General features: G+C 26.7%; 7 protein-coding genes across 9 annotated transcripts; 3 read left to right on the forward strand and 4 right to left on the reverse strand.

The window, feature by feature from the left end:
* The first annotated feature begins 1,439 nt into the window (after positions 1 to 1,439).
* On the forward strand, positions 1,440 to 3,466 carry LOC103573700 (SET and MYND domain-containing protein 4). The gene is made up of 4 exons (XM_008552888.1): positions 1,440 to 2,439; positions 2,508 to 2,779; positions 2,851 to 3,325; positions 3,453 to 3,466. Exons 1-4 carry the CDS (start codon positions 1,440 to 1,442, stop codon positions 3,464 to 3,466), a joined length of 1,761 nt encoding a protein of 586 aa, XP_008551110.1.
* On the reverse strand, positions 3,065 to 4,621 carry LOC103573701 (peptidyl-prolyl cis-trans isomerase-like). The gene is made up of 4 exons (XM_053737751.1): positions 4,454 to 4,621; positions 4,209 to 4,399; positions 3,641 to 4,142; positions 3,065 to 3,565 (listed from the first exon to the last, which is right to left on the reverse strand). Exons 1-4 carry the CDS (start codon positions 4,619 to 4,621, stop codon positions 3,494 to 3,496), a joined length of 933 nt encoding a protein of 310 aa, XP_053593726.1. The 3' UTR covers positions 3,065 to 3,493.
* Positions 4,622 to 4,777: 156 nt separating this feature from the next.
* On the reverse strand, positions 4,778 to 7,690 carry LOC103573677 (mitochondrial glutamate carrier 1). The gene is made up of 7 exons (XM_008552857.3): positions 7,431 to 7,690; positions 7,155 to 7,354; positions 6,885 to 7,034; positions 6,275 to 6,411; positions 5,956 to 6,141; positions 5,735 to 5,885; positions 4,778 to 5,659 (listed from the first exon to the last, which is right to left on the reverse strand). Exons 2-7 carry the CDS (start codon positions 7,325 to 7,327, stop codon positions 5,521 to 5,523), a joined length of 936 nt encoding a protein of 311 aa, XP_008551079.1. The 5' UTR covers positions 7,328 to 7,354; positions 7,431 to 7,690; the 3' UTR covers positions 4,778 to 5,520.
* A 324-nt stretch (positions 7,691 to 8,014) lies between these two features.
* Positions 8,015 to 10,263, forward strand: LOC103573678 (protein MEMO1). 3 transcript variants are annotated; one of them, XM_053737299.1, is made up of 9 exons: positions 8,015 to 8,196; positions 8,292 to 8,390; positions 8,646 to 8,727; positions 8,791 to 8,859; positions 8,924 to 9,036; positions 9,113 to 9,224; positions 9,356 to 9,575; positions 9,653 to 9,757; positions 9,828 to 10,263. In XM_053737299.1, the coding sequence occupies exons 2-9, from the start codon at positions 8,339 to 8,341 to the stop codon at positions 9,963 to 9,965; spliced, it is 891 nt and encodes a 296-aa protein (XP_053593274.1). In that variant the 5' UTR covers positions 8,015 to 8,196; positions 8,292 to 8,338; the 3' UTR covers positions 9,966 to 10,263. The 3 variants fall into 3 exon arrangements, with proteins under 3 accessions (XP_053593274.1, XP_053593273.1, XP_053593272.1); XM_053737298.1 differs by having other exon boundaries at positions 8,264 to 8,390; positions 9,828 to 10,262; XM_053737297.1 differs by having other exon boundaries at positions 8,307 to 8,390; positions 9,828 to 10,262.
* A 1,729-nt stretch (positions 10,264 to 11,992) lies between these two features.
* Positions 11,993 to 16,925, forward strand: LOC103573679 (uncharacterized). Its single transcript, XM_008552861.1, has 6 exons — positions 11,993 to 12,293; positions 14,747 to 14,848; positions 15,488 to 15,797; positions 15,931 to 16,250; positions 16,361 to 16,561; positions 16,635 to 16,925. The coding sequence occupies exons 3-6, from the start codon at positions 15,491 to 15,493 to the stop codon at positions 16,671 to 16,673; spliced, it is 867 nt and encodes a 288-aa protein (XP_008551083.1). The 5' UTR covers positions 11,993 to 12,293; positions 14,747 to 14,848; positions 15,488 to 15,490; the 3' UTR covers positions 16,674 to 16,925.
* Positions 16,926 to 20,695: 3,770 nt separating this feature from the next.
* Positions 20,696 to 24,762, reverse strand: LOC103573680 (isoleucine--tRNA ligase, mitochondrial). The gene is made up of 13 exons (XM_008552862.3): positions 24,298 to 24,762; positions 24,097 to 24,219; positions 23,858 to 24,017; positions 23,594 to 23,795; positions 23,054 to 23,525; positions 22,746 to 22,979; positions 22,370 to 22,681; positions 22,134 to 22,294; positions 21,909 to 22,052; positions 21,603 to 21,816; positions 21,268 to 21,520; positions 21,015 to 21,196; positions 20,696 to 20,947 (listed from the first exon to the last, which is right to left on the reverse strand). The coding sequence occupies exons 1-13, from the start codon at positions 24,490 to 24,492 to the stop codon at positions 20,726 to 20,728; spliced, it is 2,874 nt and encodes a 957-aa protein (XP_008551084.1). The 5' UTR covers positions 24,493 to 24,762; the 3' UTR covers positions 20,696 to 20,725.
* A 91-nt stretch (positions 24,763 to 24,853) lies between these two features.
* Positions 24,854 to 26,803, reverse strand: LOC103573681 (WASH complex subunit 1). Its single transcript, XM_008552863.3, has 4 exons — positions 26,625 to 26,803; positions 26,420 to 26,549; positions 25,807 to 26,341; positions 24,854 to 25,739 (listed from the first exon to the last, which is right to left on the reverse strand). The coding sequence occupies exons 1-4, from the start codon at positions 26,644 to 26,646 to the stop codon at positions 24,969 to 24,971; spliced, it is 1,458 nt and encodes a 485-aa protein (XP_008551085.1). The 5' UTR covers positions 26,647 to 26,803; the 3' UTR covers positions 24,854 to 24,968.
* Positions 26,804 to 26,808: the final 5 nt, after the last annotated feature.

Consider the following 26,808-nt stretch of genomic DNA (forward strand, 5'->3'; position numbering starts at 1 on the left):
CTTTTCATATATCCAAGACAATGAAATGGTTTACAGCAATTTTCTTCAACAGCGCACTTCAAGTATAAAAAATTAATTGAAAAAGTTATGAAAAATGTAATTCAATAGTCATTAGATTATTTAAATAACTACTTACAAACTCTCCGATGACTGCACATTTTTTAGTTGCTGCTACAATCATAGTTATTGATAATAATCCAATAATCATAATCAAAATAATTTTTTTAAACATGATGGAAAGATAATAATTATGTAATTAAATCTATAATTAATATGAATTTATTAAACATTAATTAATTGAAAACAACAAAAAAAAAGCATCTTTACCTTAATATTTATTTTTGTGTTTAAAAAACTGATTGTAAAATACTAAAAATTACTTACATTTATACTTTTGATTAGCATTTATCAATTTATAATCTAGTATTATCTGATTTTATTTATTTATCGATAAAATAAACTTGTGTAGTGTTTATTAAACTCATTATTACTTTCTCTTTACGAAAATAAAAATAATAAAAATTAAAAGTAATATTGTATTTTCTTAAACTTTATCCATAATCAAGATATATCGATTAAATGAGATATTATTCTTAAATTTAATTATTGCTGTAGCGGGGTAAAAATTGGTTTGGAAGTAGATTTCGATCTCCTTAACCGAAATCAGGCGTAGTATAAACTAAGATTCTATAACAAAGATTTCCAGAGGGTCCGTAAGTGGTCAAAATGACCAAAAATCGTGATTCCGGCCACTAAAATATCATAAAAATCAACAAGTAAAAAAAGTTTATATATATATTAAAGAATATAATATTTCAATATTTTTATCAATATGATCAGGTTCTTCTGTTATGTCCTAAAAATATGATAAAGTTGTTTTTTTAAAAAATAATTAAAAAAAAAATATAAATAGATTTTTAATATACCTTGACCACCACCACACAGCCCACATGGGTAGCTTCTTCCGCCGCTACCAGATGAAGATAACGATGATGATGGTCGTGGTGAGAACGATGAAAATAATTGAGTAGAAGATGAATTGGAAAAAGATTTTTTTTTTTTTATTTTTTTTTTTAAATACAAAATACTCAATTTATGAAAAAATCGGAAATAAATTTAATATATATATAAGAGTATTATTATACGCATGCGAATCGATAAGCACGATTCATATTTCATTTGTTTTTCATTCTTTAACAATCGAATTATATTACTTATAGTGTAGTTGTCTGCATCTGTTGATCATTTTTTACCAATTAAAAATAATCCAAGTTAATTTATTAAATATTCAATAATTTGATGAAATTATAAGATTTTTAGTTTTTAAAAAATGAGCGGTAAGATTTTAAAAAATAAAAATTTTATTTTATACTAACACTTAATAAGCTTTTGTAGATTATTTTAAAAAAACAAATGAGTTTATTCGTCGTATTTGTTCTATGGATGGAAAAACACCGAGAGATACGTCTTTGAATGATGATGAAGTGCTTATTAGACAGACTCTTGAGTATTTTTCATATTCGGAGCTTCCAACAATAGGGTTTTTAGAAAAAAGTTCAGACAGAGCGATTGAGTTGATAAATAAAGGCAACGAAGCTTTTATAAAATCACCCCAGTCTATGTCGACAGTTGAAATATATACGGAAGCTCTTGCAAACGTACCAAATTCAAATAATGAATTACTGGCGCGATGTTACGCTAACCGATCAGCGGTGCTTTGTAACTGCAAATTTTATAAAGATTCATTGAAAGACATAGACAAAGCTTTGGAGGTAGGATACCCTGACCATCTGAAATCTAAATTATACGCGCGTCGCGCTAAAAATTTATCCTCAATAGATCCAAAGATGCACAAAGAAATAAAAAAAGCTGTTGCCAGTGCTCGATACTGGATGGAAAAAATTGACAATGATGCTGATAAAAACAAGATCCGAAATTCTTTGGATGATCTTAAAAAAAATCATAATAAAACTTCAATTAATTATGACACTGATTTAAATGTACCCGCGATACCTCTGGATAATGATAAAATATTACGAGCTTCAAGTGCCATCGCTTTTAAATATTCCAAGGAATTTGGCAGACATATCGTCGCAACTAGAGACATTGAAGCTGGTGAATCTCTTAGCATGCAAAAAATTTATGCATCAACTCTTCTGTCAGATTGCTGCTATACGCGTTGTTGGAACTGCTCAAAACAAGCTCGATCTAGTGTACCATGTTCAAAATGCACTAATGTCATATTTTGCGATGAAATTTGTCGAGATTCTGCTTGGAATGAGTATCATGACGTAGAGTGCAAAGTAATTTCTGCAATGCCTGTTAAATCAATTACTAATATAGATATCATAGGATTAAGAGTTACTATAAAAGCCTACAAGGAAGCCGGTGATTTGTCTTCACTAAAAAAAAATCTAAAAGAAATTGATTCTCTGACTGGTAAATTAATAAATATATAAATTTTTATAAATTATTATTTATTTTATTAATTATTTAAATTACTTTAGATCCAATTACTCGAGGCTTTACTGAAAGTGCGTTTGATGAAACAAAGTATGCAAGTGTTTATACATTAAATCGACGATTAAGTACACTGGAAGAAAGATCGATCTACTGCGTAAAATCTGCTTACATTCTTCAATATTTGGCAGCAGTAACAGAAATCTTAGGAGGTAAAAAGTTTAATAATTACCAGGATTTTGTTAACGATGAGTTGGCTGTTTTTTTAGGAGCATTACTTTTTATAAATATGGTGATAACAACACAAAATGCTTTCAAGGTAACATTTTTAATTTAAACGATTTAATTAATTAATCTTTTATTCATTGATTTATTGTTTATTTATTGCAGACATTGTTTATGAATCGTCCAGATGGTTACGAAGAGTGTTACTACATACTGATGCCACTAGTATGTCTCTACAATCATAGTTGTGATGAAAATGTAATAGCTTGTGTTGATCGTGACATCAGTACGGTATGTGCTGTTGATATCATTAAAAAAGGTCAACAACTATTTATTAATTATGGGCAGCCATATTTAAATTCTCCGACAATCGCGAGAAGACAACACTTGAAAAATTATTTTGGCTTTACATGTGAATGCATCGCCTGTGTTCGTAATTGGGGCCCTGGTACAAAGTTTCCGTCTTATCGCGATCTATCGATACCTCGTGAAATTAAAAATAATCTTGCTGGTATTGAAATGAAAATTATACAGCTAGCAATCAATCAGAAGATATTTATCCATCATAATGTCCAATATCCATTTCGTAACTTTTATAAAACATTAGAAAAAATTTTAATAACTGCATTAAATACTTACGGTAAGTGTACTGACCAAGTGTCCTATCAAGTCAAAGACTGGAAACTTTTGCTTATTCGTTTGTATTCTAAATCTAATGATATTATTTATGATCCAAACTTTTGTTTTATGTTTTAAATTATACTCAGCTCAACTCACATGACTTTATAATTACAGAGTTAAATAAAATTTAATACAATCCACAATTTGAAATAATTATTTTTTTTTTAGGTTTACCAATTTTAGTTCCACACGCTTCGATCTAAAAAAAAATTCATTAAACATTTTATTTTAATTTGTTAATTTTTACTGTTACAGAAATTCATTGATTAATTACTTTGTATATATTTGAAAGACCGCTGACAACTTTTCCAAAAACAACAGATTTATTATCCAACACTTGTAACTTTTTAAAAGTTAAATTAAACTTTGAATTATTTGTACTCTTATCAGTATCATACAAAGTTGAAACAACTCCTGGGTCGTCATGTTTAATTTTGAAATTTTCATTATCAAAGTCACCGTAAATTGAGGCGCCTCCGCTACCATTTAATTCAGTTACGTCACCTCCCTGACACAAATATCCGTAAATAATTATGTGAAACGGTGTGTTCTTATAAGATAATCCATCTCTTGTTCCCAAACAATATGCCAAAAAATTACCGCACGTTTTAGGAACAACGTCATTGAACAATTCTATTATTATTTTTCCCAAAGTTAATTTCGATTCTTCTAATTGCAGCTCAAAGTAACAACGTGGCCGCTGTTTTAAATTTTTTATAACACTTATCAACTCAGTTGAAGTTTTTAAATTCTCAGCCATCAAACATTTTGTAATACTTAAAAATAATAAAAAACAAAACAAAATAAACATGAAATCGTTAATAATTATTCAATAAACTTACATCTTATAAAACTTTGATTTATTTTTACGTTTTTTATTGTCAACTAGTTTATTCCGGTTATAAATTTTCTCAAGCCGATCGTATATTTCTTTATTCTGTTCATCTATTTTAAAATACTCTTGTCTCTTAGTTTCATATCTATTATGAAGTTTATCTTCTTCAGGAACTTTTCTCCAACAATCTACTCTACCCTATAAATAAACCCATAATTATTTACTTTAAATAATAAAAAAATTATTACAAACTTTTGTCTGAGAAATGACGTAAAGTTCTTTCAACAACTCAAAATTTTCTCTGTCAATCTCAAAAATTTTTTTAGCTTCAGCTTCAAGAACTTGCGGCTTATAAACATCTTCCAACCTTAATTTAATTGGTTTACTATTAATCGTCGCTTTGATATGATCATAATTCATTTTCACAAATAATTAATTTTTTTTAAAATAATTTTTTTTAATTTTACTTTATTTTTATTCAACTATAGGTAAATTAAATTCATCAGTCGCTTGTTTTTTAAACCTAAATATATTTTATTTTACTTCCCCTTGACAGTTAATTAATACTCAATTAAATTTTTTGTTCTGTACTTTTATTATCATGTATAATCACAATTACAATTCGCATGGTAGAGTATAACATCAATAAAATATTATTGTAATTTTATTTATTGGCGACAGTCATTAAATATCGTTGGAACTGTTATATAATGTATATTTATATATTATTAATACAATTGACATGGTTTATTTAAAATACGTTGTAACAGCAACAATAAGCAATACTATTATTTTTATTGACGGAAGATATGCGTACTTAACAGTAGTATTTATTAAACTTTCAATACTTTAATTGGATCAATATTCAAATAAAGCTTCAAGAATTTACATTGCATAAAATATATATTATATTGTGCGCGCTACTAAAGTATAATTTAAAATTCTATGGATCAAAAATTAGCTAATAAAATTATTCTTTAATATCATGAATTAATATTTAAAAAAAAGCACAATATAATGATAATAATTAACAAAAAAAAAAAAAAAAAAAAAAAAAAATAGAAGAATTGACTAGTTAAAAGATCTCTAAAAAATATAAAATATACCAATGACTGTATAAAAAAATATCAAGCGACAAAAAAATATACATTTAAGATAACAAATGTTATCACAATAATAATTAATTAAAATTTGACTAATATAACTATATTGTCTTAGGTAGTTCTCTTGAAGAACATTTTAATATCTATTATTGTCAATCACTGAGTAACAGGCAGAATACATTTAAGTATGGCAGTATTTATATTGATAATTATTGTCTAATTTAGACCAAGAAGACGTTCCGCAACACCGAGGTAATAAACTGTTTGCGCGATACCAAACAGTGGGGCTATTACAATCATCCTACAAGCACCGCCTTTGAAGAATGCTGTCGGACCTTCATTCTTTAAAGTTTTTCTGAAATTAAAAATTTATTTATTGTTTATTAAATATAATATAATTACTAAGAGGTACGATAAATATGTATTTTACCCTATGCAATCTAAAACTCCATTGTAAGTTGGTTCACCAGGAGCTTTATTGATAGCTTGCAATCGAGTTTTTATAACATCGAATGGATTAACTAATAATGCTGCAGTTGAACCAGCAGCGCAGCCAGACAAGAATGAGCACCAAAATACGGCTAAATAAATTTTATTAATTTAACTTAATTTTTTTTATTATTAATTATTAATTAATAAATTGATAATTACATGATCCATCTTCGCGCTTAGGTCCAAGACTATTTAATCGAGCGAAAAGTGGAAAATAAATAACTGAAAATGTAACATCTCTCAAAGCGGTAGCACCTGTTCCTTGATAGAGTCCTAGAATACCTTTTTTCTTTAATAAAGCTTGTGTTAATGACAGAGCTGATACTTTTGGTACTGTTTTTCCTTCTGCAATTAAACAGTTTAAATTAATATTAACTATTTACATAAGAGTATTTAAACTCAAGGACACATTAATTTATTTTAATTTATTGATAAAGTCGAATGCAATAATAATAAATAAATATTATAGTAATAATACCGCTTTTTGCAGCAGCAGCAACTCTGCCAGCATCTTGCATTTGAATTTTTAATAATTCCATTGGAGTTGTTATTATTATTTGACAAGCACCAGCAGATCCACCAGCAATCATTTCACGTACCAATGGCAACGGCTCTCTATTTTAAATAAAAAATTCTCATGAAAATTAATAATAAGTTAAATAAATAAAAAAATAAAAAAAAAAAATAAAAAAAAAAATAAAAAAAAAAAAACAATCTACAAAATACGTGAGTTTGTTAATATCTACAATAAAATGTCAAGTTTTAATAATGTCCTACACATTGTTTTTTATCTGTGAGCCAATAGGAATCTGGGAATTATTTTCAAATTAATATACCTACTAGATTTTTTTCAATAATGATGATTCAAGATTCATTATAAAGCCATTTTCTTATTGGTATTTAGTCACTGAGAAGTTGAATTGATTCCTGATGATTCGAAATTATTAATAAAAAAAAAAAAAAAATGATGATATCGTAACATAAGGAACTTAATTTTTTGTTTAAATTATTAAATATAATAAAAAATACTTTAACGCGATTACATTTCTAATGAAATAAATGTTTTATAATTTATTTAAAATTCATACCCAGGTCCTGTTGATAAGTAGTGTCTGAACATGTCATTAGCAGTCAACTTGATAGCTTTCTCAGGAGTTATAAGAAGGATATTAACTCCTGATCCTTTGTACATTCCAAAGTATCCTTCAGCATGATATGTTTTTTTGAAGCAATCCAGCCTACATTAATTTTAAAAATTATTTATTAATTTATGACCTACCAGAGTAAACTAAGTCTCCAGCTAGACTAACTGGACTCCGAGTACTTTACTCTAATTTAAATAAATAATTAAAACTTACATAGAAGAATACATTTTTTGCCCATCAGGACCAATAACTTGATTTTGCAATCTCGTTTTAACCAAATCCAGTGGAAATACAACCGACACTCCAATAATACCAGCAATCCCTCCATTTATTATTTTCGGTACCAATTTGAATTGTTGTCCCGCTTTAACTTGTTCTTTAGCCATTATTTTTTATTTCAATCCTCGAAATTTCTAAAACCAATTATTTAAATATTATAATATAAATTAAAAATAAAAATTTAAATTATCAAAATGAATAAACAATTACCAATACTGTATTTAATTTAAATAAATATAACTAATCGATATGTCAGCAATTACAAATTGTACGTATTCAAAAATAATTTATCATAATATTAAGATATTATATAAAAAAATAATAATTAATTTACGTAATAAATCCTTGACCAAAAAGATAACCAGTAAATATATAAAACACCTTTTATTAAATATTTTGCAAACTTATATCTATATTTTTTTATTTTTTTTATATTATATTACTAAACGTCACTAAAATATCAACGCACATCAACGCAAATGCATTGACATTGATGAAAAAAAATATAAAATATTTATATCAGAGTAATAAAATGTTAGAGATGTCAAGAAGAAATAAATGTCACTGCCATCTGTTGACATTTGGACTTAAGGTGACTTTGCTGAGACAATTACCATCAGAAATCAGAATTATCAATTGATGCCTCTGTGAATAAAAATATTAGTTAATATTTTTGTATTAAATATATATGTAGTATAAGTCTAATGACTCAATGACGCTTATTCTGTGTTGAATTCATTTTTTTTTTTTTTTTTTTTTTAATTTATTTTTTAGTGATTTCTTGCTTACCCATGTACATATATGTACTGTACAGTATATGTATGTGTATGTGTATGTTGGTAGTTAGTATATAATATAATGTACTATTGTGTTATGGAGAAATAATGAGTTTGTAATGAAAGGATTGTAATCCTCTGTTCATAAAAAAAATTTAATTATAAACAGTACAATAAAATATTGACATTTTTTAAAAGTGGTGATTATTTATTATAATTAAATTATTTATTTATTTATAGTAAATAAGTTAAGATTTATTATTTAAGATTATTTATAAACTTTCTACCCCCTGAGGGTCATTGTTCTCAGACATAAATTGCACTGAATAATAAAACAATAAAATGGTTTTGACTAGACGAGCAACCCACGCCGGAAGTTGGTACACAGATTCTGGTAATTAATTATAAAATATCTGTCAATTAATGTAATTAATTTGCTTAAATTTAATTTTTATTTGAAATTAGAGCAGAATTTTTAATTTAATTGTAATTAAATTTTAATAAATTTTTTTTTGTTATAATAAAATAATTAAAAGTTTATAAGTATTTGTTATAAAAGTTATAAGTAATAGCAAAGTTTAAATTTAATAAACTTTTGTAATTAAGTGTTTATGATGACAATAACGGACTTATAAATACTTATTTTTAGGGTATGATTTGAATAAGCAGCTGGGAGATTGGCTTAATGCTGCTGATTTATCTCATGGACCTGCTAGAGCTATTATTGCACCGTCAGTAAACTTTGTCTTAAACTTAATTAATACAGTAATTAATGAATAAATTAATTTTTTTAGACACGCCGGGTACAGTTACTGTGGTGGGTGCGCAGGATTCGCATATCGGCAAATAAGTCCAGTAGTAGTGTAAGATCAAAGAGCTTATAAAACTAATAATTGATAATATAATTTTAATTATTCAAATATTTAGACGCAGAATATTTATACTCGGTCCTTCTCACCATGTAAGGCTTCCTGGGTGTGCTCTGTCATCAGCTTCTATATATCGCACTCCGTTGTACGACTTGACAATCGATCAAGATGGTACTAATTTATTTTATTTTTAAAAAATATAAATACTCATGAATTATGTATGTCAATTGGTAATTATTATTTTTAGTTTGTCGTGAGCTAGAAGAAACCGGTCAATTTGAATGGATGGACATGAATACTGATGAAGATGAGCACAGCATTGAAATGCAATTACCATTTATAGCTAAAGTTATGGAGGAGTAAGTATTGTTACTTATTTTTAAAAAAAAGAAAAATATATAATACATATAATATATATATATATATATATATATATATATATATATGTATATTATTAATACAAATGATATAATTGAAATAATTATTTTAGTTATAAAAATAATTTTACGATAATTCCAATACTAGTTGGATCGTTAACTCCAGACAAAGAATCTGTTTACGGTAAATTATTGGCGCCGTATATTGCAGATCCACTGAATTTGTTTGTTATATCATCAGACTTTTGTCATTGGGGGCAAAGATTTCGTTACACTTATTATGACCGTTCAAGCGGTCCTATTCATAGATCCATTGAAAATCTCGATAAAATGGTAGATATATTTATATCACAATAACTATTCAATAAATAAATCATCAGTTTCATAATAATTCTTTATACTTATTACAGGGTATGGATATTATTGAAACATTGAATCCTATTTCGTTCACAGAGTATTTAAAAAAATACGGCAATACTATTTGCGGAAGACATCCAATTGGTGTATTGTTACAGGTAATTTATACTTATTCAATTGTTTATTTATTTGTGGCTACATAAATTAATGAGTTGTTATAATTGTCAGGCGATTCAAAGTTTCAAAGAAAATTGTAGTGATCAAAAAATGAACTTAAAATTTTTGAAGTACGCTCAAAGTAGCCAATGCAACAATATGACTGACAGCTCTGTCAGCTATGCAAGTGCTTCACTGGTGCTCGAGTGACGTCAAACAATTTCATCTCTTAACAAATAACATATATCTATGCTTAAGTGCAATGTGACGTTAAATAATAATAATAATAATAATAATAATAATAATAATAATAATAATAATAATAATAATAATAATAATAATGAGTTGAGCGCAACTGATTGTAACTTAACAAGTGATTAAACGATTTATTTGATAGTCACAGCTTTAAAATTACTTTACTTTAAGTTACTGATACTTATACTGATCAACTGAAATTTGAATATTTAATAAAATGACAACTTATTTATTTTTATTTTTTTTATTTTTTCCAAAGCAATGAAATCTTAATAACAATAATAATGTTGATAAAAACACTTAAACGTTTGTATCTATTTTTCCAGTAAAAAGTTTTCTATCATTTAAATAAACGTGTACTCGTTTATTTTAAATCCCATTTTTTTTTTATTATATATATAGTTATAAATTTAGTTGTCTAATGCACGTGATGGAATGAGTGTTTACGGTATTTAAAGTAAACATTAACTATGTTAAATTGAATAAATATTAAAAATGATATTTATTTTATAAGTATGAGTGGGGAGTAAAAAATAATAATTAGATTTAATTGATAGATATGTTTGTGTTTGATGCGATTCATGTGGATGATGTAAATTTAAAAATCAAGATTTATGAATGAACTGGCATACAGCTGGGTGGATCGATAGAGCATCCCCCTCAGACACGTAGTAATCAATAACGAGGGGTTAGGTAGGCGTGGAGGAGGTGGAGGACACACAAATGGTACAGTCCATTCAGTAGAATCCACCGTAGGCAACCGTAGGCTTGTCTATCGATTGTGTAAGTGGAGAAATTTAACTCCCACTCTAAGAACTTTTCAGCCAGGAGCGCCAGGAGTTACGAGGCTGTTTTGTGGTAGTGTTGGAAGCTGCTGCTACTGCTGGAGGTGGAAGTGGAGGTGGTAGTGTTATCAGTGGCAAGGGATGCCATAGGGATTAGATTAAAAATACTATGACATAGTTTATTTCCAACACAAGTAAGAACTTGTACTGGTATTGAAGCATATTGAAGCGTGGGTGGTTGTCGGGGCTGTGTCCTCATTTGGAGGTGGATGAACAGGGCTGGGACTCAAGAGAAATTTCGTCAAACTCAAATTCTCTCAAGATTGATCGACTACTACTATTATTATTATTATTATTATTATTATTATTATTATATGTAGTTGAATGAGCCATGTGCTTTAATATTATTTTTTGTTTCTGCACATTATGGTCATACATCAAAGAAAGTATATAAAAATATTATATTTTATTAAATCATTTAGGAGATTAATCATACTTAAATATTTATATTAATATATCGATTAAAAGATAGATGGATTTATAAATAAATAAAAATTTAATAATTCATTAAATAACAACTTTGTCTCATGTCACGTTCTAAAACGAGATTTATTTAAAACTATAAAGAAAAGTTGATGTGATTCAGAGCTATTTCATTGATGTCGCAAAGTACGTAGCAAGCTGTCCTCATAAGCACTTGGAGAATTTGCGGTATGTAAAATGTTTGAGCGGGTTAGCTTAATGAAAAACCGTCAGTTATTGATGTAAAAAATTTAAAAAGTTCTTTTAGTACCCACTGACACAGTATGACGGCGGTATTAAATATAAAGATAATAAAAATAATATTTATTTATGAAATAACAACAATAGATTGACGTAATTAATATTAAGGGACCGGCAGACAAAAATACGTTCCTGATACGTCAAGTTAATGCTCCTGAGACGTATGGTCTTAAGAATTGCTTTTTGCTTGTGCTTTTACTTTAACTTTAGCTTTACTTTCTTACATACATTTATATTTATATATCTTTATAAATAGAAATAAAATGAAGAAAACATGTACGAAAACCGGCATATAATACTGAATGATATTGTGTAGTACTTATATTCCCTGGGGCTGAGTATTTCTCACTGGAAAAACAGCTACATGCTTCAGAAGCATCACTATAGTATGGGCTACAGCAGGGTGTTGAAGGTCTGAGTTTATTCGCAAGAGGGTAACATCCAATGTGGTAGTAAACTTGCTATTAAAGTGAACAAGACGCAGTTGTTTCGGGCTGCGGTGGAGTGAGAAGGTTGTTACCAAAACCTTCGTATTTTATATAGATATATATAACAGTAGAGAGATTCAAAGAGAGTACCCCGCGAGGAATGGAATGAAATGGAAGGACCGCATTGGAACAAGTGGTGGAGGCGTTGGAGGAGTCAGACTTGCGTCCTCCGATGCTAGAACGTCAGTTGGTTCATGGTTTTCGGACACTACGGACCGAGACGACAGGTGAGTTGATAAATATACACACACATATATATATATATATATATATAAAGAGTCTTAGTTGATAGAAATTTTTCGTTCATTCAACATTTTGCCTTTCGCTATTTCTCTCGCTTTCTTATTCATTCATCGTTACTTTCATTCACGTTTGGACCATTCAATTGTCCATTAATGAACTAAAAAAAACTACTTTACAAATACTTTACTCAACGTTAAAATTTATTTTACTTGTTAATAAATAAATTTATTGAAATAAAAAGAAAAAAAAAAAAAAAAGGTAAATTGTGGGAAAGGAGATCGATAGTCTTTAATTGAACATCGATTAGGTTTTGCTGCAGTTGATAGCACATCCGAACACACAGGAAACCAACTTGGGTAAATTTAGTTAAGTTAGTCTTTGAAGAGTGATGAACAAACTGTAAAGGTCAACCGGAAGATTACTTGCCGGGCTGGCCTCTTGAAATCCCCGGGAATATTACTGACGTTGATACAGAAACTCATTTCATTTTAGTTGATAGCTTTTTTACAACTTGTCACCTAATTTATTGCTGTTAATAAAATTTTAAAAATAACAATTACTCTGAGATAAAACGATACTTTATTAAATATAATTGAGAGAATTATTAAAATAGTGACCGGCCATTTTAAATAGCCCTTAATTGAGTGTAAGGTCTCGATTTAAAATTCAATTAACTTGCTGACACAAATATGGGTTTAAGTATTTAGTATTTAAAAGAGGTCATATGATAGCCGATATAGCACTTGTTGCAACTGATGTTCAGATTAAACTCGTAGTATGTTAATTTAAAATTAATAACGGCAGATTAATTTTTTTATTGAATTATTCAAAACGAGTTAGTTTTATTTCTTTATTTTATTATTTTAACCAGTTAATTTTATAGTTTAAAATCAAGTTGAATTAATGAAACCGTTTGTCGTGATGTATATTTAAATTTTATCCTTTATTGGAGGTTTTATTTATTCTAAAATGAACGAATGTGTGGGTGTAAGCAACAATTAATAGTAGCCGATAAAACAGTTGAAAAGATTCACATTCAGAGAGTCGGAAAACCCAAATGTGCAGAGAACAACAGGTGCCCGGAATTATGCCCACAATTGTGCTGAGAATATGATACCAAGTAAATCTCTTGTGTAAAATGAAAAGCAACGTTCAGCTCAGAATATAAATGGGACAATGTGTGAACAATTGTTATGCTCTATTGCATACTGACTACGATACATTTTCATTTATACAGTAATTACATTTACATATTACTCACTTATTATTTTTAATCAAATTTATTTTGCTTTCCAATAAATCATTCATTTCAATATATATAGATAAAGAGTAGAGATACCATTTTTGACCACTTTAAGCCCAATTTGTTGACACTTATAAAAATTTAAATAAAATCATTTTTAAAATACGCAATAACATAATTAATTTTTTAAATTTATTCCAAGATACTTTTATTGCATTATTACAACTAAAGTTTTTTTTTCATATTTTTTTATTAATTAAAATTAAGAATTATAAGTCAAAAAATGGAGTAGTGGTTACAAATACTACTTTTACCCTATAAAAATAAATAAAAATAAATTTAATAAATTTTAATTGCTGTTCTTATTATAAAGTAATTTATAATTCTATCACTTTTAATATTTGCTTTTAAGATTTTAATCTCGGCGCGTCGACTTTTTTCTTATAATAAAGTTATTAAAAAAAATAAGAAAAGCAAAAATTATTATTTAATTTTTCATCATTCGATATCTTGGGCCAGATTTAAATTTATAATATAACAAAGTCTATAATGATTAAATTAAATGTTAATGTAATTTATTCTTCTTTACTCTAATGTAAAATCGATATTTATTATCAGCGTACTGCATCATCAAACTAACTTCTATACGTTCTATCTAATAATTAATTGTTGCACGCTATTTTATACAAAACAGTATTTAATTTATCTAAACTAATTATTATTTTAATTTAAAATATTTATAAAAAATAAATAAACAATGGTAAACTATATTTAAACTAAATTGACTCTATAATTGAAATCTTTTGTATGTAAATATTTATTGTTTAAAAAAATATATACCTATAAAAATTAATTACGTTATCTTAAAAGTAGGACTCCTCGATTTTACTGGTTGCAGTATGTGTACTTAACTGAAAATCGATTACCAGTCTGTGCAATTTATATATAAGTAAAATATATATGGTTTTATAGTTTAAAAAGTTTCAAACAAGTTGTTAGAAAAAAAATGAAATTTTGCGATTTATTTAATTTTCTTTTTAAATTTATTCAATTTTTCATAAAAAAAAAAAAAAATATTACCATCATTCAAGCTAATAAATCACTTTGACCTTTACGGGTGCACATATTTCAATAAATGCGTAGGTGCTGATAAAATATTAAATCTAATGTAATCTTAATGTGTGTATGTTACAGAAATTCAATATCATTGAAAATTTTCAACATATCCTGTAACATATCAGCTGACTAAAAGCTTTCAAATAAATATCTAATTTTAATTGCATTATTTACTCCGAGGTAATTAAATTTTTTTTTTTTTTCCAATTTACAATGGAGAAATTTTTTTTTTAGTTAATTTTGGCAATACATTACATGTTTAATTTAATTTAATTACACAAAACTTTGATCTAGGTCAATATTAACTAGACAAATTATTAGTGAGCAAATATGTATTCATTTAATTTTCTGAATAATATTGTACTTTGTCGGGACAAAACAAAGGTATAAGTGGGATAACTTTGTTTAAATATGTCACATGTCAGTTTAAATTGTGTAATTAATTAACAAATTAAATTTGTATATTTTTAAATTAACGACATAAAAGACCCAACAATTTAAATAATTAAAAGTATTTTGGATGCAATAATTTATTTTTAATAAATTTAAATTATCATAATCTCTGTAGAACTTTGAATTTTCGTGCTGTCTTTAGAAACATCATGGAGCTTAATTTTTTTTTTTCTTTTATTTCAAAGATCATAAAAAAATATTTATAACTTTGTTGAGACATCAAATGAATTTAAGTCAAAAAAAAGGTATTGATAATTGGGTTCTTTACTTTAATAAAATATAAAAAAAACTTTTCTCTATTGAAAAAAAAAAAAAAAGATAATTATTAATATAATAAAAATATGTGTATTTTTTTTTTATTTATAGAAAATGAAAATAATATCATTATTCAGTAGTTTTATTTTGTATTCATATCTAACGTGTACTGTTAAAAGCCAGAGATTATCAGATTATCTATTAGAGCCACATACAACAACAGTAAGCCATGTTCCGTATAGAGATAGGCGTAATAAAGCTGAGCCCACGTGTGAGGAATTACGTGCGATGTGGAGATACAGTAAAAGACAAAGTCGTGCCGTCGAAGTAACTAATGATTTGCCCATGTATCGTGATCCATTTTCATACAACGTTTGGGAAACTTATCCAGTACGTTCTCAATCTTCAATTGGTTACAGAGGTAATTATTTAAAATTTTTATGATACTATTAGCCGGTAGTAAGCTGATAGTTAAAAACATATTTTAACAAACTCCACTTTGAGTTATTTTAATGAAAATTTTTAATTGCAATAATAAATGTTTTATTTTTTAGAAATATTAAAATATCCAGATGAACGCGATGAACAAGCGCGTAACCGTGGCGGTGGACGTACTCCAGTTTATGGAAAAATGGTCCACAAAGCACCAGCAGAAAGTAGATTCCGGAATGGGATGCCGAATAATCGCATGAAAGCTTTTGAAGAAGTTGCCAGAATGTATGGAACAGTTAATCGTCAACCCCCGGATTTACGGAGACCGCAATATAATTTTCGCGTCGGCGGTGGTGGCTCGTCAATATCTCATGTTCCACAAGCTGGCAGTTTTCAACATCTCAAAGAGCTAATACGAACTGAACGTGCTCGTGAATTACAGGTTCTTTTTAACTTTTTTTAGGTCAACATATCTATTAATAACTTGTCTGATTATAAATAACTAATTTTATATTTTTATTTTTTTTATTTACAATAAAAATATTCAAAAAGGATCAACGCGCAGCCGAAGAATTAGCCGCGAGGGCTTCCTCAACAAATAATGATATTTTTAAAAATGAACAACGTAATAAATTAACAGATTCCCAGATACAATATTTAAATTCTATTAAATCATATCAAGAACCAAAAAATTATAATTATGATAGATCGAAATATCTTTCGAGTTTAACTGATTACAATGACGCTCCATTGGTAATTATATTTATTTTATTTATTTAATTACTTAATCATGATAATAATAATAAATAATTATTTTAAATTATAGATTAACGATGATTATAATCGTAATTCAATGTTACATTAATCAATATTACAAATTACACAACAAAAGTGTAATTAACTGCCCAACATGATTATTAAATATTTTAAAACGGATGACAATAATTTATTTAATGAATATCATCAGGTAGGTACATTTTGGGTTATTCATATTTTAACCCACCGAATATCAATATTGACATAGTGTATATATATATATATATATATACATTTACACATAAGAATTGATTTATACTCAATAGAAATATTATGGGCTCATAAGTACACTTGAGCACTAAATTTATTCGTTGAGATATTTATTAACAAAAAAAAAAAAAAAAAAAAAAAAAAAAAAAATAAATAAATAAATAAATAAAAAAAAAATAATTGATGATTTAAAACACTTGTTAAATAAAACTACAAATGTATAGTTTCGATAACTAATGATCGAGTAATGAGACAATAAGTAATTTAAAAATATTAATTATACAAAATGTAGTATTTTAAAAACATGTGTGGGCAGAATTATATATTACATATATATTTATATATATATATACATATATATAAATGCTCATAAGTAAATGGTACAATATATAATAACTATATTTTACCATATTACAAAAAAATATCGGCTTTAATTTGAAAATAAGTATTTAATTCTAGTCATGATAGTTTTAAATGTCATTATAATTGACAAATATGGTATATATATATTGACAATAACTATTATTAATAATATCAATTGCACATGATTTACTAACATGAATATATTATGATAACTATAATAATAATAATATTAATTGTTCATAAGGACTAAAAACTAAAAAAAACTAAAAAAAAAAAAAAAAAAAAAAAAAAAAAAAAAAAAACTAAAAAAAAAAAAAAAAAAAAAATGGTTACCTTTAAAGGAACAAAAATTAAAAAAATTAATTGCAGTTAATTTATGATCAAATGCATATCTATTTGATCACAATCACCCGAGTTCGATATTATAGAAAAGCAAACAGGACTGTCCGTAACTTTTTTGGCGGAATATTTGTGAATTTTTCTTGCCTAATATTTAAATACTAATCATAATTAATAATAATAATAATTTTAAAAAATAAATTGAAATTTCGGCTTATTTAAAAATAATATATTTAAATATTTCGAGCATTATCGTGGCTTTTGCTTCTATATATATAAATTAAATATATTTAAATTTATCAACTCTTAAATTATAAACACTAAGAATTTTAAATAAGTTTACTTTTGAAATTTTATTACTATAAAGCTTAGTTTGATAAGGCTGACAGATTAAAAATAATGAAATTTATATTTTTTTTGTTCAAAGTTTGTGTTAAAAAAAAGAAAAGTTTTATTAATAAAATAAAACTATTAATTTAAACAACATTTGCCTTTAAAAATCATATCCGGTTTTTATTTTAAATTCAACAGCATTCTCTATATCGATTCGTTTTAAATTCTTTGCTACAATAGACCGTAATTTATAATTCAATGAATTCAATTAAACTTCTTTGCATTTACTATTAAATGAGGTTTTACTTAAACCTGAGTTTCAATTTAATTTTAAACAAATTTATAAATTTTTTAAAAATATAATAAATCATATTTTTAATTGGATCTATAAAAAAACTATCAATATTGCTAATATAACAGGGTTTTAATTATTATTTTAATGCATAATCCGAAAATGTATAAATATTTATTAAATAATCGTATAGTTATAGGTGACTGACAATAACTTGTACTTATTATTAACGATATAAATTATAAAAATAATTATTTCTTTAGATAAAAAATATATAGAAGCATATATCTATTTTCCATAACGCATTTGCTTTTAATATAAATTATAATTAATATACTTGATAAGACAAATATCAATGACAATACTTGACAATAATATATATTTAAATAAATATAAAATAATATTAATAATTAATAATTAATATAACTGAATAGTAATTATTGGTATTTTATTTGATTGTGACAGCGACAATATATAATAATCATTTAAAATATAAATTCTATTAATTTGACATTTCATTTTTTTTAATTCATAGTTTTAACGCTATTAATTAAGTAACTATTGTTCGTATTATCTCAATCACACTGTCAGGATTAACGGACTTTTGTGTTATTTTATAATATTTTATTTTATAAAATTCAATGGAATTGTGGCTATTATTTTACTAAATTAAATTATAGGATAATGAGATTCTTGACAATAAAAAATATATCTCGATATTACAATCGATTTCTTATAATGTATTAAATCACAGATTTCTTTGTCCTATCAAAGGATGATGAAAGAAAAAAAAATAATAATAAAGAAAAAAAATTGTAGAAGAAGAAATAAATTGAGAAGACTTATAGACTATGAAAGGTCAGAGGTGACTTAATACTATATTACATTAATAATAATAATAATAATTATAATAGTAATAATATTAAATAATAACTGGAATACATATGTCAATATAATTATAATAATAATAATAATAATGGACGTAAAAATAACGTCATCGTTATTCTAATACATAAATATTTATCTTTAAATCTTATTCTTTATCTAAAATATACACATGAGAGTGTTAAAAAAAATATGATTATATTAAAAGACTTTAATGAAATAAATAAAGATTATTGTGAGCTATCGAATAAAAAATAATAAATTATATTTTTTTTAACACGTAAGGTAAAAGACCTAGGGTAGATTCATTTTTTGACGTTTAGTATTTTATTTTACATATATTACAAATTATTTCATTTAAATTTTCAAAGTGGCCAAAAACTACCTATATTATAATATCTGATCGGGTATTAAGTCTTTTACTTTATTTATCTTTACATTATAGCATAAATAAAAGTACACTTAAATATTTTAAATTTGAATTTTTATTTTAAAAGTTCAAGTATTCATTTTAAGTACAGAGTTTATTATCATTAAAAAAATTTAATCAGGTAAAAATAAATATAAATATTTACGATCTAAATGAAATATAAACAATAAGTATATATGACATTAGATGAACTGTACAATTATTTTCATACATGGTTTAATTAAATAAATTACGGTAACTTATATTCAAATATATTTTATCTATCAATTAAATATCTTTACTAATAAAAAAGAGTTGCGCTTTAGTAAAATAATAAACTAGTATTTTTTTCCTCTATACTATAGAAATAAATGAAACATAGTTTAGTTATTTAAATTTATTTTAATTTCAAATTAATAAACATCGGCTATCAAATATATTTAATTTATTAAAATATCTGTTAAACTCGTTATAAATATCTAAAATTTAAAAGCAATATTAAATAAATTATTAAACTGTAATTTTATTTATTTCATTTTAAAAAAAATGATTTATTATTTTTGCGCGCTCTTTTTTGTCTGCATTATTTACGCTCCATAAATTTATAGAAAAAGTTATGGTCCAATAAAAAAGCTTTATTAATATACAATAATTAGCCTCATAAATACAAATAAATAAATACAATTACTTTTATATAAAGTAATAGACCTATTTATTGACACGCATGTATATATATATTTTTTTTTCCAATGAATTTTTACTGTGCAAAATATCACTCAGCGTAAAAAAAAAAAGATTTATTTTCTCTAACCATAACTATAATTTATTTTAAAATAAAATAAATATTTAAACAAAAAAAAGTGTCAATAATTGGAGCTTTTACTTTACTTGCTTTAAAAAATAATTTTTTAAAAATTAAATTTATTTTTTGTCAACCATGATTGTATTCGTAGTTATATATATTAATATATATTATGATCTACTGCTGCAATGAGCTACAATAAGATGTGTCGGACAATAATACGGCTTAATGTCATTAAAAACGGTCACTAAGCCTGACTGAACTTGATAAAAAAAATTTTAAATTATTATTATTATCATTACGTATGTATACATTAGATACATAAATATATTTACATGCATATGTATTGTACTTAATATATGTAGAACTTTATTTAGTTAAATTAAAATAATTATACATACGCATATTTATTTGTTTTATAATTAAAAAATTAAAAAGTTTATTTAAAAAATTTTATTACTTAATTAATTATGATCTAGAATACATATTCAATATTTGTATACATCTGATGCATGGCTGACCTGGAGCCGATTCTGAATATTTTCTACAGCGTTTGCATAATGATTTATCTATTGATTTAAAATATACTTTTGGTGTCTCACATGCTGGATCTTCAATAAATGTAACTCTGTTTACTTGTAGAATGTTACATAATTCTGAGCTTGATGATGTACTTTCAGGCTGCAGCGGCTTGATAAATATTCACTTTTAATATTTTATTACTAATTTTATTTAAAAAAATAATAAATTAACTTACTGATAGTGTAGAAATTATTTTAGCGTCAGCTGTAACGGTTGTTTCTAGTTCCAATGTATTGGACTTTGTTTCTCTATTTAAAATACTTTTTACCTCCAACGCTACGTTCATTATTTTTTCAATTTTCGGCATATCCCAGTCATTTGGTAACGTGTGAGTTGAATGGTACAGCGGTACTGATGCTGTAGATAATTATTCTGTTAATTATTTTTTTTTTAAATAAATATATTATTATCATTTAATAATTAATTACTAAGATTGTCTGGATGATAGAGCCAAACTTCTTCAGCTAAATGGGGAATTATTGGAGCAATTGAACGAGTAAGTACAATAAGAATTTCTCCAATAACACTAGTAGCTGCTACTCTGAGTGGAGAAGTTACTTCTTCGCAATATAATCTGTCTTTAGTAAGATGACAATAAAATGCTGAAATATCATTTGCGACAAAATGAAGAACTGCTTTGCATACATTGTGGTACTCGTAATTATCGTAGTAATTTCTGATCTGTAAATAAAATATATAATATCTACTATTTAATACTACTAATAAATAAAATAATAATAATAATAATAATAATAATAATTACTTCTTTATGATAATGATAAAGTCTATGTAACATATATTTGTCAGTAAGTAAATAATTAGGTTTAATATCATTCGGTGCATCGTATGGATGAAGTGCACCAAGTAGAAATTTTAAAATTAATCGGATTTTTTGTACAGAGTCAACGCTATTTTGTAACAATGTATTGACCATCGGTATTTGTGTATGTTGGACGCCGTGACTTGCTACCCACCACCTGTACAATAAATTTCAGTACAATTACCATATATAATAATAAATCTATTTAAATACACTGTTTTAGCTAAAGAAAATTTATTTATTTATTACCGCAGAGTATCAACACCATACGCGGGTTGAGTTTTTAGATTTTTTCCACCGCGAATTATATCCTCCGGACTGAAAACATTTCCCAATGACTTGGACATCTTCATACCGTTTCTATCTACGGTGAATCCATGTACAAATATCGATCTAATGAATAAAATTTAAATGAGATTTATATGACTTTTAAAGTTAATTAAATAAATAAATAGATAGATAATTTTATTATACTTGAATGGAGAAATTCCTCGGACGGCCATTGACGTGAGTAATGATGATTGAAACCATCCGTTAAATTGATCCATACCTTCTACATAAAGGTCTGCTTGCTGACCTTCTGGTAAGACTGTTGACCATGTCAAGCCACTATCCAACCAAATGTCCATAATATCCTTAATAAATATATATACATATATAGTACTAATAAATTAGCCTGTTAATTAAATGACTTGTAAAAATAATCATACATTTCCTCTTTCTAATTTATCAGCATCAATATTTAATTTATCTAATAATTTATGTCCAATTAATTTTTCAACTGGCAATGTCCACCAGCAATCAGGACCTTCACGTTCCAGCAATTTACACAATCGTTCAATAATATCTTTATCAACAATAACTTGCCCAGTTTCTTTATTATAAAATACTGGTATCGGTGTACCCCAGGCACGTTGACGTGAAATGCACCAGAAAGGTCGCTGGAGAACATGTTGCTTTAGATTATTCAAATAACTCTTTTCTCTAGGTCGTGGAAACATTTTTACACTCTCCAAAGCTTCCTAATAAAAATAATAATAATTATAATTTATATTATTATTTATAATTACAATATAAATAACTTACAACAGCTTTGTGTTTGATTGGTTCAGTATTTATGAACCATTGATAGCTAGCTCGGGTTATAACTGGTTTTTTAGTCCGCCAATCATACGGATAACTGTGAATTAAATCTTCAGTATGCATTACATTATCACCAATATGTTGTAAAATAGCATCACCACCTTCTTTCAAAACATCTAGTCCAGCAAAGGTACCAGCTTCCGCTGTATAGCGACCGTCTTCATCAACTAGCGACAACTAATAAAAAATAATAATTATCATTATTATTAGCAATAAATTATTCATTATAGATTGTTATTATAAATACATACGACAGGTATATTGTTATTTATAGAAACAATAAAATCATCGGAGCCATGTGCTGGTGCTGTATGAACTAAACCAGTGCCTACTTTGCTTGTAACATGACTTGCTGGATAAAATGGCATTGATTCGCCAGTTATTGGATGGGAGTATTTTAATCCAGCTAGATCACTACCCAAAGCGGTCAAAATTGGCCTCAAAGCTCCAATTTTCTGTATAACGGTATTCAGTAAGTCTTCGGCGATTATGTAACAGTTGCCTTGAGGATCTTCAGCGATGCAGTAAGAAATATCTTCAGCGTACGCCAGTGCTTGGTTGGCAATCAGTGTCCAGGGCGTAGTTGTCCAGGTCAGTGCATAAACTGCACGATCTTCAAGTACTTTCAATTTATCTGACAACTCAGTCACTAAAAATCGGACTGTTGCACATTTACTTGAATGCTGCTCATTGTACTCCAACTCAGACTCAGCCAGTGCTGTCCTGTGCTCCATTAAAAATAAAATTAAATTAAATAATATAGCTTATTAAAAATTTCATGTAGTTTTTACCTAGATGACGGTGACCAGTGAACGGGTTTAAATGCGCGAAATATAAATTTTTTTTCATACAAATTAATGAATTGTCTCAACTGATTCGTCATAAATGATATGTTATTTGTGAAATAGCAGTTGTCTTTCCAGTCAGCCATTATTCCCCACGATATAAATGATTCCCGTTGATGTTTAATTGCTTCTTCAGCATATTTTCGAGCTAAATATAAAAAAATAATATTTAAAACATCATTACTAACAATGATCAATAAATAAAATTACCATGCTGGCGTATTTCTAGTGGTGTCAATTTATCTTTTTTATCTTTTAAAGCACTTAGCGCTTTTAATTCAATAGGTAAACCATGACAGTCCCATCCCGGTACATAATGAACTCTCTGACCTTTTATTACACGACTTCTTGTTGTTATATCTTTTAATATCTATAAACAATAATAAATTGATACAAATAAATAATTAAAATTTATTAGCATTAAGGTGTATATGGTGTTGACAGTATACCTTGTTGACAGCATGACCCATATGTACGGTACCATTAGCATAAGGTGGTCCATCATGTAAAATAAAATCTGGACCAGCTAAATTATCTCGTTGCCAATTATACAACTCATTGAATCCACATTTCTATAAATAAAATAAATTTTATTATAATTTTTATTACTCAGTAAACAAAAAACAAAAAAAAAATATAAAAAGTAATACTTCAATTAAATAATTATCCATTTCAATTCTTTTAGCTCCATTTAATCTTGATGGAAATTTAGTTTGTGGCAGCAAAACTGTATTTGAATATTTATTTTCAACAGCTTTCTCGGGCTTGGCATTAAATTTAAACGACAAATTAATGTACCGCTTAAATATTAAATTACAAGTACTAGCTTTTATTATTGCTGCCATTGTTTTATTTAAATATAAATATTTTTGTGATTTTAAATTCTAACCAAACAAAACATTAACCGGCATTATTTTATGTTACAATAATAATAATAATAATAATAATAATAATCACTGATTTTATTTAAATTATAACATTAAATATTTTATTATCATTATTTTAACAATTTGAATATTTATTTAATTACAATATTACTTATGTATTTATATATATTATGATTTAGTAAGCAGAATTTTTAGTCTGCTATTCACATTGATTCACATGTCCTCCATGTGCATTTTAGTGCATTCCAGTGCATTCAGAACCTCAAGTTGCCTGAAGTAAAAAAAATTTGTTGTTGAATAAAAATTGAGAAAAAAAATGTAAAATAATTTTTTTTATTTATATTTACAATAAATATTAACATGACTATTGTATTTGTAATTAAAAATATATTTATAATTAGCCAATAAAATAAAAAAAAAATCATAATGAAAAATTATTCTTCCCAGTCGTCAGCATCAGGTTGGGAATCATATTCACTTGTTGAGTTGCGATCAGAAGCTTCATTGGGTTTAGGTGGCGGTGGAATCAGACGAGATATTCTCTCTAAAGCACCAATAGAACTACCAGCACCAGCACTGCCTCCAGCAATACCTTTTCGTCTCAAAGACAACTTGGCGTGTAAGTCAGCCATCAGATCACCTCCTACAGAAGCTGATGACCATCGGTCACTTGTTTTTTCACCAGTGTGTCGTAGTTTAGCTTTTCCAATTCCACCAGCAGCTCTTATAGCTTCCATTAGATTACTGCGGTCGTCAGTTGACGCTGGTTTTGCTACAGGTTTAGATTCAACTTTCTGTTCCTTTTCTTTTATTTCAGAGGGTGGTGGAGGTGGAGGAGGAGGAGGTGGTGGTGCAGGTGAAGGTGCAGATACAGGTTGAGATACTTGTGGTGAACTTTGAGGTTGATTTATTGTCGCTGGTGGCAGCGGAGGTGGTGGTGGTGGTGGTGGTGATGGAGATGGCGCTGCCAGATATCCTGAATCTTGATCCAAATTGGGAAGATTTGGAGTATTATTAATTTCTTTTGTTTGTTTTACATCTTTTAAAGATACTCCAGCGTCTGGAAGATCAATTCTTGCTGTTGGTGATGTTACTGCTGATGATGGTGCTATTGGACTCTGGAAACTCAAATCTAGAACGAATTTTTCGTCATCAACAATTCCTGGAAGATCTGGTAGTATTGCTGGTACATTTATTTGTGGTACCTAATTAACAAATTTAAATAATTAATAATAATAATTAAAATAATAAATTAAGATATTGTATAGTTACTTCGCCAAGCATTGGAGCATATAAATAAGACGGCGATTCAAAATCAGACGACTGCCATGGCTGGTTTATTGAATCAGGAGCATCTTCAATCTTACGCTTATTATTGCCAATTGGTGATGATAAATTCGCAGACTTGTTAGATGTTTGATTATCATCAATCAATAAAGCACTTACTGATGACACACGAGTAACTGATGTCTCGTTTGTTTTATTTAAATCATCTTTTTTCAATGGTTTATTCATAACATAATAAAATTGCAACTTTTCTTTTAGTTTTAATTCACTAGCATAGTGATCAGCTTTCACCGTTGACTCAACTGAATTTTTTACAGAGTAATTATCCGATCGACTGACTTGTTTATTAACCGGCAACTCGTCATTTGGACTATTTATAAAAGTTTCGTATTCTTTGTAAGTCGAGTACGCCGGATACTTGGCATCCGAATAAATTTTTATAGCTTTTAAACTCATGTTATTTTGTAAATAAAATAATTGATCCTGAAGTTTATTAGTTTTTTGTTTGACATCTTGTAATCTGAAATAAATTCATAATCATTATCAGAGTAAAAAATTTTTTACTCTGATAATGAATAGTCGGTAGTAAAAATAAAACCTTTTGGTATAATTTAAAACTCTGTCGTCGATTGATTTAAAAATATAGGAAGCTGCTGATTGTAATGCGTCAAGACTATTAGCAATTTGAATTATCGTTCCTTCATGACTAGTATCATTAGAAATAATTCCTGAAATTAAAAATTAAAAAAAAAAATAGACCGTCATTGTTGATTAATTTTAATTATTATTGTTTATTTACTTACCGATTTCAATTCTTTCCCGCATTTTCTTTATATTTATACGCAGTTAATTAATTAATATGGATTACAAATAAGTTTATTTAAAGAATATTTAATTAAATGTCAAAATGTCAAAATTCATTTAAACAAATCTTAAAAGCTTTCTTGAATGTAAATTGTAAAACTACTTAGATATCCATGGAGATGA

The sequence above is a fragment of the Microplitis demolitor genome, chromosome 3 (assembly GCF_026212275.2).
Source record: "Microplitis demolitor isolate Queensland-Clemson2020A chromosome 3, iyMicDemo2.1a, whole genome shotgun sequence".
Classification (NCBI taxonomy): Eukaryota; Metazoa; Arthropoda; class Insecta; order Hymenoptera; family Braconidae; genus Microplitis; species Microplitis demolitor.